This window comes from Callorhinchus milii, unplaced genomic scaffold (genome assembly GCF_018977255.1).
Source record: "Callorhinchus milii isolate IMCB2004 unplaced genomic scaffold, IMCB_Cmil_1.0 Scaffold17, whole genome shotgun sequence".
NCBI lineage: Eukaryota > Metazoa > Chordata > Chondrichthyes > Chimaeriformes > Callorhinchidae > Callorhinchus > Callorhinchus milii.
This window is the reverse complement of record NW_024704758.1, coordinates 5,352,758-5,367,757: the sequence shown is the minus strand read 5'-3', so window position 1 is coordinate 5,367,757 and position 15,000 is coordinate 5,352,758. Positions and strand designations below refer to the sequence as shown.

The 15,000-nt window shown below is 44.8% G+C and overlaps 1 protein-coding gene across 1 annotated transcript in view; it reads left to right on the top strand.

The window, feature by feature from the left end:
• The window catches only part of otog (otogelin), a 64,338-nt gene extending 49,579 nt beyond the window's left edge, over positions 1 to 14,759 (top strand). The window contains exons 35-54 of the mRNA XM_042341569.1: positions 314 to 491; positions 1,718 to 1,863; positions 4,280 to 4,384; positions 4,996 to 5,182; positions 5,554 to 5,774; positions 6,223 to 6,361; positions 6,879 to 7,070; positions 7,339 to 7,551; positions 8,176 to 8,280; positions 8,653 to 8,757; positions 9,561 to 9,662; positions 9,795 to 9,893; positions 9,989 to 10,029; positions 10,113 to 10,188; positions 10,954 to 11,132; positions 11,563 to 11,667; positions 12,161 to 12,280; positions 12,741 to 12,786; positions 13,620 to 13,699; positions 14,452 to 14,759. Of these exons, the coding sequence (XP_042197503.1) occupies positions 314 to 491; positions 1,718 to 1,863; positions 4,280 to 4,384; positions 4,996 to 5,182; positions 5,554 to 5,774; positions 6,223 to 6,361; positions 6,879 to 7,070; positions 7,339 to 7,551; positions 8,176 to 8,280; positions 8,653 to 8,757; positions 9,561 to 9,662; positions 9,795 to 9,893; positions 9,989 to 10,029; positions 10,113 to 10,188; positions 10,954 to 11,132; positions 11,563 to 11,667; positions 12,161 to 12,280; positions 12,741 to 12,786; positions 13,620 to 13,699; positions 14,452 to 14,652 (2,640 nt within the window). The 3' untranslated portion in view covers positions 14,653 to 14,759. The remainder of the gene's footprint in view (positions 1 to 313; positions 492 to 1,717; positions 1,864 to 4,279; positions 4,385 to 4,995; positions 5,183 to 5,553; positions 5,775 to 6,222; positions 6,362 to 6,878; positions 7,071 to 7,338; positions 7,552 to 8,175; positions 8,281 to 8,652; positions 8,758 to 9,560; positions 9,663 to 9,794; positions 9,894 to 9,988; positions 10,030 to 10,112; positions 10,189 to 10,953; positions 11,133 to 11,562; positions 11,668 to 12,160; positions 12,281 to 12,740; positions 12,787 to 13,619; positions 13,700 to 14,451) is intronic.
• Positions 14,760 to 15,000: the final 241 nt, after the last annotated feature.

Genomic DNA, 15,000 nt, shown 5'->3' with positions numbered 1-15,000 from the left:
CTGAAGGCTATTTGTGGAACCTTGTTGTGCGCAAATTGGCTGATGCATTTGGCTACAAATTCAGTCACTACAACTGAGAGTAATTCCCTGTGAAACGCTACGAGCTGTTTTGATATTAAGGCCACTGTATCAAATGCAAGCATTATTCTGTATTATTCTACCTAATGCCTTAACCAAGGTCGTAACTTGTTGCCTTTGGTCTTTAGTTAATTCAGTGTTCTGTGAGGTTGAGTATTGAGGGTTGACATTTCAGTAGATAAATTCAGGATGTTAATGCTGTGAATTAACCCCTTGTCTGAAATGTTTGCTGCAGACACCCTTTCTCCAGCAACAGGACGACTGCATTCAGCACATTTGTGTAGACGGGCACTTAATCCAAGTGAACAGGTCACAGAACTGCCAGTACAATGTGACTCCACCAAGCTGTGGCTTCCTGGGATTTGCTGTGCAGGTGAACGGTGATAAATGCTGTCCACAGTGGGATTGCCCATGTAAGAATTGCCTGGCTTTGTTCCACTTCTTTAAATCTTAAGAGTTTCACGTATTATTAGAATTACAAGGCGCCACTGTTTATTACCCCTCAGCATAGCGCGGTTTCGCTTGTACACCTGGTGTCTCATGCCTGTGCTCATTGGAAATGCAGTACACCTGGGTTCTGGCTATGGCTAGCTGGCTCCCCATGCTATAAAATGGACAACTTCCAGCTTGTCAGGTTGCTGCTGATGTACTGTATGAAATTCAACGATTATTTACTTAGTTCAACACTGGATGTTGTGTTTTAGGCATTGATGATACCTCCTTTTTTTAAAAAAAATACTAACTCAGGAGACCCGCTAATGATATTTCTCTGCCTTATTGTTTATTGAGAGAACAAGCACATAGTGAAGGTGCACAAGAGGGCTGGATTGTCATTATTGCCAGAACATACCATTCATGGCATCTTTCCACAAACACTTTTAATTGCAAACTAATTGGGCAGACACGATGAAAGATAGCGAGAAAGATCACGGTTTATTAAACCAGCTGTTGGCATTAGCGTTCCGGGCCTCATTTCAGCCTTAATTGAAACGTGTCGGTCGCAGAGAGATTCAAAGCTTTCAGCAATTACTGAAACACAAAATCAAAGCCCTTGACACTTTGAGAACTACGTTGGAAGGCAGCTTGCTGTCAGTATCATAGTGTTGCCGGGGAGCTAAATATGAGGCGTATTATTATTATGAGTACTCGAGGGTGGAAATTCCACAAAGGTCTGGATTGAGTCAATTTATGTAGCGTCCAGAATTTGGCAAATTCATTTTGAAGTCAGTTTTCTGTGAGCTGTTTCAAAGACTGTTAGCTAAATTATACCCAGCTTGAAAACAGCAAAACCCATGCTTTCTTTTTTCGACTGTATTTTCATTTACTTTCCCTACACCAACCATGAACCAGCTCTAAGGCCCAGTTGACTGTGTTGACATTGAGACTCCCTCTTGACATAAAAGGCACTATTTCAAATGTATGTACATTATAATTCTCCGGTTTTCAAAAACCCTCGTAAGGAATTCTCTCTTTGCCTGTGAATTTGGTTACAACTCATAGTTACAACTCTCTCAATATCCCTCTCTCCACCTTGGTGATCCCAGTTGTTGGGATGTGTTTTGAGACATTGATCCTAGATGAAAGGGCATTCCATCAATTTACAAGCTTTTAATGCCCGCCGATCTCCTCTTTTCTGCAGGCCGCTGTTCCATTTTTGCCAACCTGCACGTGATCACATTTGACGGAAGCTACTTTGGTATCTCTGGAGCAGCTTCGTATGTTGTTGTCTCTTTGATGAACGAAACCGTTACCGTCGAAACCAGCAATTGTTTCTCCCAGCAACTGGTGAGTGCTGACCGTCAGCGGGAACGTAAAATGCCAGTATGCGCTGAGGCAAACCTTGATAAGGGCAGCCAGTAGTTATCAAACTGTATGCAGCCAGGATGTGACGCTCCATGCGCAAAGCAGGACGTGATCTCTGTGGTGGCTTGCTGAACTGGAAGTCAGCCATTTTGTTTGTGTGGGAACAATCTTTGCTGGCATCGCTTCCTGTGCACTTGTGCAACACACCGGGAGTGACATTGGGGCTAACTTGGAAGTGTTTCCTTCGGGCCAACTGCACACGTGCCCAATGAATGGCATGCATGAAACTGCATTGCTTCATTGTGCACAGGTCTATAGAGACACTACTCTGTTCAGCACCTGACAAAAGCACTATTACAGTAATAAAGGAACTCAACATCTAGATAGCTTTATTACTGTAATGAGTCGGCCATTTTGTAGTCAAGTAAGTCGCTAAAAATCCCAAAACAATAAAGGTAAAATAAAGGATCTGAACAGTTACCGGGCTTAACAGTCGTCAAACCAGAGTGAGAGTTCTACACATATGTATGCCACCTACACATGGAAATTTCCCTGTCTGGAACAAAATTCTTACCTAATTCCAGAGAGCAGGTTGGCAAAAGCCAAGGCTTGAAGACCCCAGAGTGCGCATTGCGATAACTACTGAATTTTAACCACTTAAAACCACATGGGTTGTCATTGTAATCACTATCTGGCAAGCTTCCCGCTGCCTTGTCCAGTTAGGGCCTATTAAGGTTTTGGCTTGGAGGATTAACTGGAGCTGAGTGGAAAGAATCCCTGCTCCTAGTCTTTTGTAGAACCCCCAAGGAAATACAGTTTGATTAATGTTGATGAAAGCAGTCAATTTATCAATGTGCGTGGACAGTTCTTGCAAGCATTTGAATAGCAAGATTTTCAGAACCCACTTACTTGTGAACTTGTCTATATTAAAACCTTCAGCGAGAAAGACTGAGAATTGGAATAACAAGATCAACAACTGTAGCAGCAAATCCTGAAAAGAATATGGAATTATCGAATGCTTTGTCATTGCTCTGCAAATTAACTGTCATCGCACTGTTTGTAACAAAGTATCCAACATTAAATAATTCAACATTAGATAAAGTTGTTAATCCTGCAAACCAAAGGCCCAACAGATAGGGTGGTCCTAGCTTGACAAGCAGCAGGAAGTTGCCTCTTGGATGTTAACAAGAGTGAGCTTGCTAGGGACGAGATTGTTAGAGAGGAGATTGCCAGGGACCTGATTTCCAGCGGGACTAATTTCCAGGGGACCTCATACCAGGGGTTACGGTCACGTCCAATGGTTGATCTAAACAAGACCCAAACCAGTTCAAGCCTGGTTTCAGCGCTGACGTGTTTGCTTAGAAGGAACATCTGGTGCGCTGCGCAAATTAGGGCTTAATTGAGTGTTATTAAATGACTCTGATGTCTAGTATAATGTAACAAAGCAGTGTGAAGGGGGGGCTCCCATTGATTCCTGTGAATCCATTACCAATATTTGTGCAAAAAGACGGGAAGTTTGATACCCTGTCGAGGGAAAAATGTGGAGCCTTTAATTAAGTTATCCACGTTCACACAGTCACTGGTTTATTGAAAAAAGATCAGGTTTTGTCTAAGTTCTATGTGAATACTTCGTCCTTCCTTTTATTTGACAGGATATACAATACATTTTTGTAATTCCTCAGCAATATTGGAGCGTGCTCCGACCTATAAACAGTGCATTACTATAGTTACACTCAAAATCTTCCCCTGCTAGTTTTTCACAGGATAAAAGAGGTTATGGGTGTCAGTCTGACTCAGATGGTAGAACTCTCGCCTTCAAGTCAAAAGGTTGCGGGTTCAAACCGTGTACGGACTTTGAATTTACAGCCTAGACCGAAACTCAATGAAGTGTGCAGCTGTAGGTGCTGTCCTTCAGATATGACTTTAAATTCAGGTTCTGTTTGCCTGTTCAGGTGGATGTTATGGGTAGACCCATTGCACTATTCAAAAAGAGATGTGAGTTTCTCCCAGTCTCCTGGCCAACAATCCCCCTGATAAAATTGGTCATTCACAGATGTTTGTGGGACATTTCCAGTGCGCAAATTGGTTGCCATGTTTGCCTATAAAATACACAATCACTGCACTTTACAGTAGATCTGTGAAGCACTTTGAGAGCTCCTCCTGATGAGGAAGTCACTGTATCACATGTATTATTCTGATCATTATTATTATTGCGCTGTCTACTTACCTGCCTTAAATCAACAGTGTTTAAAATTTACGCTTATTCCATGCAATGCATCCAACCATTTTATCTCATTGTGAGTACAAAGTGTTCAGAAAAAAGTGGTTTGCTGGTATGATATGATGCAAAATCAGAAATCGCAGTATTCATTGGAAAACAATTTCTTTCCCTAACCAGATCACGGCAAACCAGTCCTTAATGAACTCCACCTCTCTGTGTCTAACGAAGCTCAATATAACTCATCGATCAAACCATGTCATTGTCGACCGGGAGCTGAGAAGGGTAAGGGTTTCTACTTTATAACCACCTATATTATTAAAATCAATCTTCTAACCACCTCAGCCTGTTTTGAGGAGATTTGAAGTTCACAGAAAGGAGCCTAGCACTGGTGATCACTTGAGTAAGCGATGTTCTGCTGTAGCTATTGACTAAGGTGTGTTATCAAGGAGTCCTGTAGTTAGTGGTTAGCATGCTTGCTTTGCAAGCAAGAGGACCCAGGTTTGATTTCCTTACTTCACATGCCTCTGATTACCTAGCAATAAATAGGAGCCCAATTGTTAGTCAATTGGCGGATTGCTTTTAAGGGTAATCCCTCAAAAAACAATGTGGTCACTCATTCCACAGCCACGTTTCACCCACAAAATACACATTCAATCCACTTTACAATATATTCTGTGAAGACACTTGGGACATTGTCCCAAAGGTGCTCTCAACCACCCTTCCAGACCTGAATTACCTTGTGGATAAGGAAATAAAGTCTAGGCTGACACTCCAGTCCAGTGCTCGATGTGCAATTTCCAAAGTATCCATTAAAGTTTATGAGCAAAACTTCAGTGTTTTTTTTCTTAATGATGAACAGTGTGTGAAGGTGGCCTCTGTCTGTTTCTCTGCAGCTGATCGTTAATTCGCGCTACGGCTACACTCCCTTCCGGAGGTTTGATTTTGAAATCGTAGACACCGGGAGTATGTATACCATCCTCACCCCAGCTGGCGTGAGCATCCAGTGGTTTCACAGCACAGGAATTATGGTCATCGAAACTGGCACTCCTAACAAAAAGCTCACCACCGTGGGGCTGTGTGGTATGTACCAACCATCACTTTGTTTGGGACGGAAATCCATTACATCCTTAAAAATATACAACGCAGAAGAAGGCCCTTTGGCCCATCATGTCCAAGCTGCCTCTTTGAAAGAGCGATTCAATACAATGCTGGGGGACATTGCTGAATGCATATTGGCTGCTGTGGTCACCCAGTGAGTCCTTCAAAGTGCTTTGAGGCATTGACGACATGATAAGGTTCTATATCAAATGCAAGGATTATTATTGTTCTATCAATTCTGGATGCTCTGAAATGCCACAAAAATAGGGCCGATCTAGCTTTGGGTGGATTTTCTTCCCCACTTGTCCCATAGCTTGTCATGTTTCGCTGAACCTATTGACATGATTTTTCAGGTTACTGCGATGGAAATCCCACAAATGACCTGACCTTGAAAAATGGGACGGTCTTGAAGGAGACGGACGACCCCGTGACCTTCGTGGATGACTGGACGGTGCCCAGCACAAGAACCGGGATGAGAATGAGTCGGCGGCTTGAGGTCAACTGCACGACCAGCGACTGCTCTGAGTGCTTCAGGATGCTTCGCAACGAGACCTTCAGTGTCTGCCACTCCCAGGTGCTGACCCCGAGACTGAAACACCAAACGGCGTTCAAACTCCCGACACTTCACAGGACTGGCTGTGCAGTGACTGTGTGTTCTGTGGCAGCCAATTAGTGCACAGCATCCACCCCCCACCAGACATAACCGGTCACTCACTTCATGACTGTTTGAGGGACGTTGCTGTGTGCAAACTGACTGCACTCTTAAGTAAATCCTGCACTTTAAAGTACACAACTATTTGTAGAACTCTGCTGTGCACGATTGGCTGCTGCGTTTCGCCCACAAAACATACAATCAATCCACCTACAATCTATTCTGTGAAGCGCTTTGAGACGTCTCAATGATGTGATGAAGTACTGTATCAAATGTAAGGATTGTTATAACTTGCCACCAGCTAATTTGAGTCCTCACACAGCTCAAAGTCATGTAATGGTGAACGCTCCCCTTTCGTTTCAATGACCAGGTTTCTCCCGAGATGTTCTGTGAACTCTGGGTGAGGGACTCCGTCTTCGTGAGCAATCCCTGCTCGGCTCTCGCTGCCTACGTCGCGGTCTGCAACAAGTTCAACATTTGCATCGAGTGGAGGAAATCGGATTATTGCCGTAAGTAACAGCTGGACACCCCCTTCCTCCTAGCTCACTGTCCATACCTCACCACTGTGAAGCACTTCGAGACATTAGGCTAAGTGAAGGGCACTGTACAAAATGCCCACATATAAACAGTCACAACACTTTACAGTATATCCTAGGAAACACTTTGAGACATCCTGATGTGAAAGGCGTGCTGATCAAACCAAGGATTATTGTCTGAAGTGCTGTCCTTCAAATTAGATATTAATCTGCCTGTTCAGATGGAGTTTAAAGATCCTGTGGCACTGTTCAAAAAGAGAAGCTGGCCAGCAATCCCCCAATTAAAATTAGTCATTTATTTGGTCAGAAAATTTAACATGGCTCTTAAGTTTTAAGACAAAATGGTCTCACAGGAATTTAACAGGTACTTAAAAGAGTATGGGGAAAGAGCAGGGAATTGGGGTAGTTTATACAGAGTCCAGCACAGTCACTGATGGATTTTGTCTGTGAGAAACGTGTATGGATTGAATCTTTTCTGTTGCTTTTGCAGCCTTCCTGTGCCCGGCCCACCTGATGTACCAGGCATGCGTGCCAACCTGTGAGGCCAAGACCTGCCAGAACAGGATCTTCTTCCCCTCGGAGGATTCGACCTGCTCCATCCTGAGTGAGGGCTGTGTCTGCCCCCAGGGCACCATTCTCCACCGGCCTGACTCCACCCTTTGCGTGCCCGAGGAGAAGTGCGGTAGGGACAGTCCTGGCCCACAGGCTGCGGCAAATGTTTTTATTATTATTGTTATTATCATGCTGTTTATTATATTGTACATTTGTGATGCTTCATTGGAGACCTGGCAAGGTCGGGAGTCAGAGGTCAGAGAGCGTGTCCTCGTGACATTGTTCGAAAAGGCTAATCGGGTGAAATCCCCTCTATCTTGGGGTGAAATCCCCTCTGTCTTGGGGTGAAAGCCCACGGTTGACAGTGCTAATCTATCTGCCCCGCGGTGTATTTGCAGCCTGCACTGATAGCTGGGGGCTTCCTCGAGCCGCCGGCGAGACGTGGAGCGCGTCGCTGGACGGCTGCTGCACCTACCGGTGTCTGGAGAATGGGACCATCAACACGGTGGACCTGAACTGCTCGTCTGTCCCCGTCTTGGCCTGCCACCGCTTAGGGGAGGTGATGGTCAACCTGGCCAGTGATAGAAGCTGCTGCCCACAGAAAATCTGCGGTAAGTCTGCTGAAAAGCTCCCCCTCCTTCCTCAGGTGTACTGGGGCAGCCTCCCCCACTGGCCATTATTCATGCGTGAGTGTTGGCGGACGATTGCAGGGAAAGTGCAGATCACAGCTGTTGCTGCACTTTTCCCAAAGTCTGCAGTGTCTGAGGGCAGCACCGAGGGTGGCCTGAAGGAGCAGGCAAAAGGAACTGACTGCAAGGTCCATCCACAGCTCAGACAGCAGTGGGGCAGCTCTGCACTGAGCAATGCTGGAGCCCCACAGAGATCAGCCAGCAACGTCACCAGTGATCTGAGTTGTTCCTCTGTGAGGGAGAGAAGGAGGGAGGGAGGAAATAAGGGCGCGAGGGAGGGAATGAGGGCGGGAGAGAGGGAGGGAGAGAGTGGGGTAGGGAGGGAATGAAAGTGAGAGTAAGGGTTAGAGGGATAGAGTAAAGGATAGAAGAGAGGGAGGGAATGAAGGAGGGACGAAGTCAGGGAGTGATGTATTTCACACTCCTTCCACTTTAAGATAAAAAAGAATACTAAAGCTAGCCAGTGAAGTGCGGCTGTCATGGGTTTGCTGCCGATGTATCTCTCAGTCTTACACTAATGTGACCATCGTTCTCTCCTGCCTTCAGTTTGCAATCAGACAGTGTGTGAGCGTTTTGCTCCCCAGTGTGGAGATGGAGAGAGGCTCGTCTCTCTCTACAAGTCAAATTCCTGCTGCCCCGATTACTTTTGCGGTAAGTTTACTCACAATGTCAACACGAGGACTTGATCTCAGCCCCACCGTGCACGAACAACGGGGTCAAAATTACGATAGTTCAGTGATCCTCCCATTGACACATTATCACATCATCACAACATCTCAAAATGCTTCACAGGATTTCACTGTAAAGTGTAGTCACTATGTATTTTCCCAATGATCGTGGCGGTCAATTTGCACGCAGCAATGTCCCACAAACGGCGTAAAGTGAGTGACCAATTTTATTTGTGTGAAGCGTTCCGAGATATTTTGACATCATTGGATCAAATATAAAATACAAGGATTACTATTGTTATCAAACCAAGATTATTATTATTCCCTGATCTGACAAACTGCGTACTCTCTGCAGAGTGTGATCCAGACAAGTGTGAGTCAGATATCCCAGTTTGTCAAGAGGACCAAACTTTGATTGCGACCCGCACCGATGGAAGCTGCTGCCTGGCATATATTTGCAGTAAGTCACATGTGTGATTATAAATAACTTATAAATAACTGAACTAGCAACCTCTGATAGCTTCTTTTGTTTTGATTCGCACTTGCATTCACAAGATCACAAGAACAGTTTGGATGAAGTAAAAAAAGGTCCTTCAGACCATTTCTTCTCATCCTTCCAGAACAACCAGCCTACCATCCTCCCATCTTGTTTTGGAACAGACATCAATAAGGAAAGGCAGTGGAGGCAAATAGTGCCAGCAATTGATAATTACTTGAAGCTCATTGAGACGTCCATGGTGTGAAAGGCACTATATAAATATCAATTGTATTATATTCTATTACCAGCATGGGTGATATAGTCAGAAGATAGGACTCATTGAGAGTATACAAGGGAAGACAGTAGGGTGGGATCAATTGGGACAAAGGGCCTTCTTCATCTGAGCCTCTTGTGAACCTAAAATGGATAATAATGGTTGCCCTTTGAATGTAAGGATGGCTGTTCACACAATATGTACACCACGGTACGTGTGTGAATTTGTTTATAGTGTAGAAGCTGCTGCCTGCACAGCAACCACATTAGTAGATAGCGAGCAGTGTAACCTAGTGTCAAGGAATATCCGAGAAGACTAGACCACTTGCTAACCGCACTGGCAGAAACCATTATCCCCAGAAAACAATCCGCCAATCGACCAACAACCGGATTCCCTACTTACTACTGGGTAAACAGAGACATGTGAAGTTAGGAAACTTGACTCCTGAAATGGATAATAGTGTAGCAATGACTGTAGATCTAATAGGTGCTGTCTATCCCCTCTGACCTAGTGTGTGGTTCCTGCTCGGATGAGATTCCCAGCTGCCAGGAGGGTGAAATCCTCACCGTGAACGACACCACCACTGAGAAGTGCTGCCCGTCCTATCACTGTGGTAAGATTAATCCATTAACCATTGAAAACGCAGCTCATCAATCGCGTTCCCAAGAGAGACCTCAACAGTGTGCTTCACAAACCACATGCCGTACGTCAAATCACATCATCTCTCATAATCTCTTTTCTCCAGTTTGCGAGACCTATCGTTGCCCGGAGTTCAAATGCCCCCATGGAACGAAGATGGTCCAGTCTTGGAGACCCGACCAGTGCTGTCCACTACGTTCCTGTGGTATGGCAATGTCGCGTTTATCATTGTAACAGATTGGCAGTCTCTAGGACATGCTGCAAGCTCATCAGTGACTTGTGCACTTTCCTTTCTTTCAGAATGTGCGTGCGATACGCTTCTGAAACCTCAGTGCCAAGTGGTAAGTGAGGCATCCTGAGCCTTGGTTTATTGAACGTGCCTCTCTTATGTGCAGAGTTGTAACAGTCTGTCTGATGTTTGTAGGGTGAGGTCTTGCAGATGGACGAGCAGCACAGAGAGACCACAGTGGATCAGTGTGTTTGCCCGAAGTACAAGTGTGGTAGGTGCCAATCTACTGCTCTGATCTGCACTGAACAGACAACACCACCACCATGTCATTACCCATGTCTTTCACATGGGGTAACATCGCGGAGCACTTTGCAAGGAGGGGGTGAGATGGCAAATAAGCGAAAGGTGGGAAGGGGCCACAGGTGAGGTAGGTTCGAAGAGGTAGGATATGAGGTGGGACTTGAAGACAGAAAGAGATTAGGCAAGATGGAATGGTAGATGGAGGGAGTTCCAGAAGGTGGGAGAATAGTGACTGAAAACCTAACTGGTAATAGCGGGGTGGGGGGGTGGGGAGGCTGGCGGGGAAGTGCAGCATGCCTGAGTTTGCTGAGTGGAGCAGCGAGCAGTAGGGGGAGGCTGGAGTCTCAGCGAGCAGTAGGGGGTCATGGAGTTAGGGAGGTGTAAAGGCATGAAAGGATAAGTAGGTGAGCATGAGGATTTTGAAGTTGACCCACAATTAAGAAGTTTACGACAAGGTACCACCACACCGCACAACAGCGAGTACTTTTAAATGGGATGTAACATAGACTGGAGGGGTTCAATTCTAAGCAGGAAATTGGGTGTTAATACATATTACGGTACTTATGAAACCTTGATTCCTTCAAACACAGATTAGATAGTTTTCGGTTAGGAGATAACATGATGGGATATAATACATAGGTAGATCGGGACGTATGTGCATGCGACCGCCAGGAAGGAGGAAGGTGGATGAGATGGAGCTTGGTTTTATATGTTCTTATTGTCTTGTCTGTCGCAGTGAATGACCACGTGTGCGTGGACGGAGGGAGAGGCGTGCTGCGTCCCGGACAGACCATTGTGGAGCACATGGCGGACAGTGTGTGCCACACCACGCAATGCACACATCATCATGACAACGTGACCGGCTTCTATCAGCTCATAGTCACTGCAGTCAACTGCTCGTCACATTGTAACACGGTAATAACACACGTGTCTAAGTGGCAGCTGAGAACCCTCACGATTTGCCTTTAAGGCAAACGAACAATTTCATTTTAAACACTACTTGGCGATAATTGACAAGGGTCAGATTTTCTTCCTATCGTCAGTGATTTTATTTCTAAACTAATTTCTACTTACTCCAATATTTTTCTTGAACTTTGATTTCCACCTTCTCCCATCCACCACTGGGAGGTTGGAGTGACACATTTTGGTGTCACTCTTTGTTGGGAATTTCCAGGATTCTTCATCTATCTCCTTTTTTTTAAGCAGTTAAATCAAATGCCAGTTGTAACAATAACACACATTTGTTCCAGTGATTAGCTTTGATCTGTCTGCACGAGCAGCAGCATATTACACACAAGATGACATCCAGTTAACCTCGTCCTTTCATTCCCTTTACCATCAACAGAACCAGGTTTACATTCCCCCGACGGACCTGACAAGGTGTTGTGGAATCTGTAAGAACATTTCTTGCCTGTTTAATATGGAAAATGGGACCACAGCCATGTTCGAGGTGAGGGGGGGAGCAAGCCTCAATGAGGGATTTTGAAAAAAAATGTAGTGTGTCTCAGTTGGGAGACAATAAACCAAGGTCCTATCTGCCTGCTCAGGAAGACATTAAAGAATGCATGGCGCTACTCAAAAAGAGAAGGGAGTTTCTCCCGGTGTCCGGCCAACAATCCCCACAAATAAATTTATCATTTACTTCATGGCAGTTTTGTGGGATATTATTGTGTGCAAATTGCCTGCCACATTCGCCTACAAAATACACAGTACTTTACCGTAAATCCTGGGAAACGTTTTGAGATGTTCCCCTGACATAAAAGGGTCCTGTGCTTATTAGTGAGATGCCATATTTCTTTTGTTTAGTAAAATGCCAGCACTAAGACACAGGAAGTTGTTCATAGTGAACAGTCCTGCAACTACCAAGAAAGCATGACTGCTCTCAGGAACAAACCATGTCTAATTATTGTTTGACATCGTTTTATTATTGTGCCCTCCTCAAGCCCGGAGCATCGTGGATGTTTAATTGTGTCATGCACAACTGCACCGAGATGGCTTCTGGTCCCACCTTGATCATCTCGCCTCTCAGCTGCCCTCCTTTCAACGAGACAGAGTGTCTGAAGGTCAGTGTGTCACATCATGTCAGTCACAGCACAAGCACACCAACACAAGATTGGTCTGGATGAAGGAGGCTCTTCAGCCCATCCAATCTCATCCCTCCAAAACATCCACCCCACTGCAACCCCATCACAGCATCAAACTATATTTTCCAACGATTCCAGTGTCCAAGCCTCAACCACCCTTCCAGATTACCTGTTCCAGTCATTGATAATACATTCCAACACACACAAACACAGACACAAGACATCATATTTTTACACATAGCATCATGTTATAAAACACATTGTCACGTTTTGTTTGTGGGACATTGCTGTGCACAGATTGGCTGCTGTGTTCCTCTACAAAATACACAACAGTGAAGTGCTTCGAGATGTCCTCCTGCTGTGAAACTTGCTCTACCAAAAGATTTATTATTGCTATTTCTGTTAATGACCAACACAAACCAAAATCTTTCTTCCTCAGATTGGAGGCTCAGTCATAACCTACTTGCATGGCTGCTGTAAAAGCTGTGAGTACATGTTTAAATAAAAGCACTGATCTGAACCCAGTACAAATCAGTAGCGTGCTGAAGTGAGGTCCCGCCAGCTTTAATGTGAAATACAATCAAAAAGCAGGAATAAAAATCACTGCTTGAAGATCTCCTTGTTCTAAGAACAGTGGTTGTTGGGATGTGAGAACACAGTCCGGCCAAGTCCGTAACAGCATTTAAATGGGAATTGGATAGATATTTGAAGGAATGTAATATTAAAGGGAATCTGGGTTTGGAGGGAAGATCTCCAGTAGGGAGGGAAGAGAGCAGCAGAATGGCGTTTGAGAAGAGAGCCCCAGTGGGGGAGCAAGCACCAACACAGACTCGATGGGGAGAGTGCAGGAGAATGGGATTAGAGTAGAGTGTTTCAGTGGGGGGGTGAGCACCAACAAAGAGATTAATGTGCACAGAGAAACAAAGTAAAAGTTGTTACAGAAGCAAACATGGTGGGTAGTTTGCTTCCAGCAACGTTTTACAAGCAGTAAGAAGAGTGAACAATTTATTTGAATTTGGACTGAACTTACATTAAGGAGGAAATACAAGCTAATAAAATGAGGCAAAACCATTGTGTTTATAATGCAGGGTGGGAGGTGGGGGTCACAACGCGGGCAACACCTAAATCAATGTCTCAGTTGAAGAAGACGCTGATCTGGAAATAAATAAGTGATGAACTTGTATTGAATACAGAATGTTGTCATGTAGGTAAAACTTACACACGTGAGAATGAGCCAGGCATAAAGAGCACCTTACTGTAAATACATAGGGCTGTATTCTCAGGGGTTAAGGCATGGGAACTAAAGTGTGCTTCACAGGTAAAGAAGACGTGAAATCTTGCCAGAAGGTGGTTGTTCGGATGACGATACGGAAGAATGACTGCAGGAGTAACAGACCTGTGAGTAACCAGGAAAGGGAAGCCCAATTGCTTCTGCCACTGCTAAAAGGCACTGCGTTCCTCACCTACATCACACTCCGCTTCCGTTTTTAAAATCAAACAGACCAGCACAATCTGCAGCAGTCGTTACAACAACAGCAACAACAACAAGATTACATTTGTATAGCGCCTTTCATGTCGGGTGGATGTCCCAAGCCATTACACAAGGTCGGTCGGCCCAACACCAAAAAATGTTCTCGTCTTAAAAGTGATTCAGAGGATATACTATAAAATAGAGTCCCATAGCAAAGTAGTCAGAGCACTCGCCTTGCAAATGAGAGATCCCGGGTTCGATTCCTGGGATGGGTAAACCTTAGGCAAGTTTCCTTACTCCACATGCTTCTGTTTACCCAGCAGTACGTAGAAACTCAGTTGTTAGTTGATAGGCGGATTGCTTTCCGGGGGTAATAATCCCTCAAAAAAAAATCAGTCACTCAATCCACCACTGTTTGTGGGACATTGCTCTGTGCAATTGGTTGCCACATTTCACCCTCAACATAAAATATATAGTCAATTTACTTGACAATATATTCTGTGAAGCACTTTTGAGATATCTCAATGATGCGATAAGGCTCTATACCAAATGCAAGGATTATTATTGTCTTATTAAAAGTGGATCAACTGTGTATTTTGTGGGCAAAATGTAATAAGTAAGGATTATTATTACTATTTATCTATTTAACCATCAAACAACTTTTTCCCTTTTACTACAGGTGAACATAGTCTCCTGTGATGGGAAGTGCCCCTCCGCCAGTATTTACAACTACAGCATTAACACGCACGCCAGGTTCTGCAAGTGCTGCCGGGAAATTGGGCTGCAGAAGCGCACAGTACAGCTTTACTGCAGCGGCAACTCCACCTGGGTCAATTACACCATCCAGGAACCGACAGAGTGTTCCTGTCAGTGGTCCTAAACATGGCCAGTAAGACACCGAGTGGGGAATAATTCAAAGCCTTATCACTTCACAATACATCTGGAAACGCTTCACAGAACGTTTTGTAAAGTGGATTTGGACTCCTGTAGGATAGTGGTTAGAGCACTCACTTTCGCAAGCGAGAGGACCGGAGTTCGATTCGCGAGCAGGGTGAAACCTTAGGCAAGCTTCCTTACTCCACGTGCTTCTGTTTACCTCACAGTAAATAGGAACCTGGTTGTTAGCCCTTTGGCAGATTGCTTTCCGGGAATAATCCCTCCCAAACAAAAAAATTAGTCACTCAATCCATGACCGTTTGTGGGACACTGCTGTGTGCAATTGGCTGCC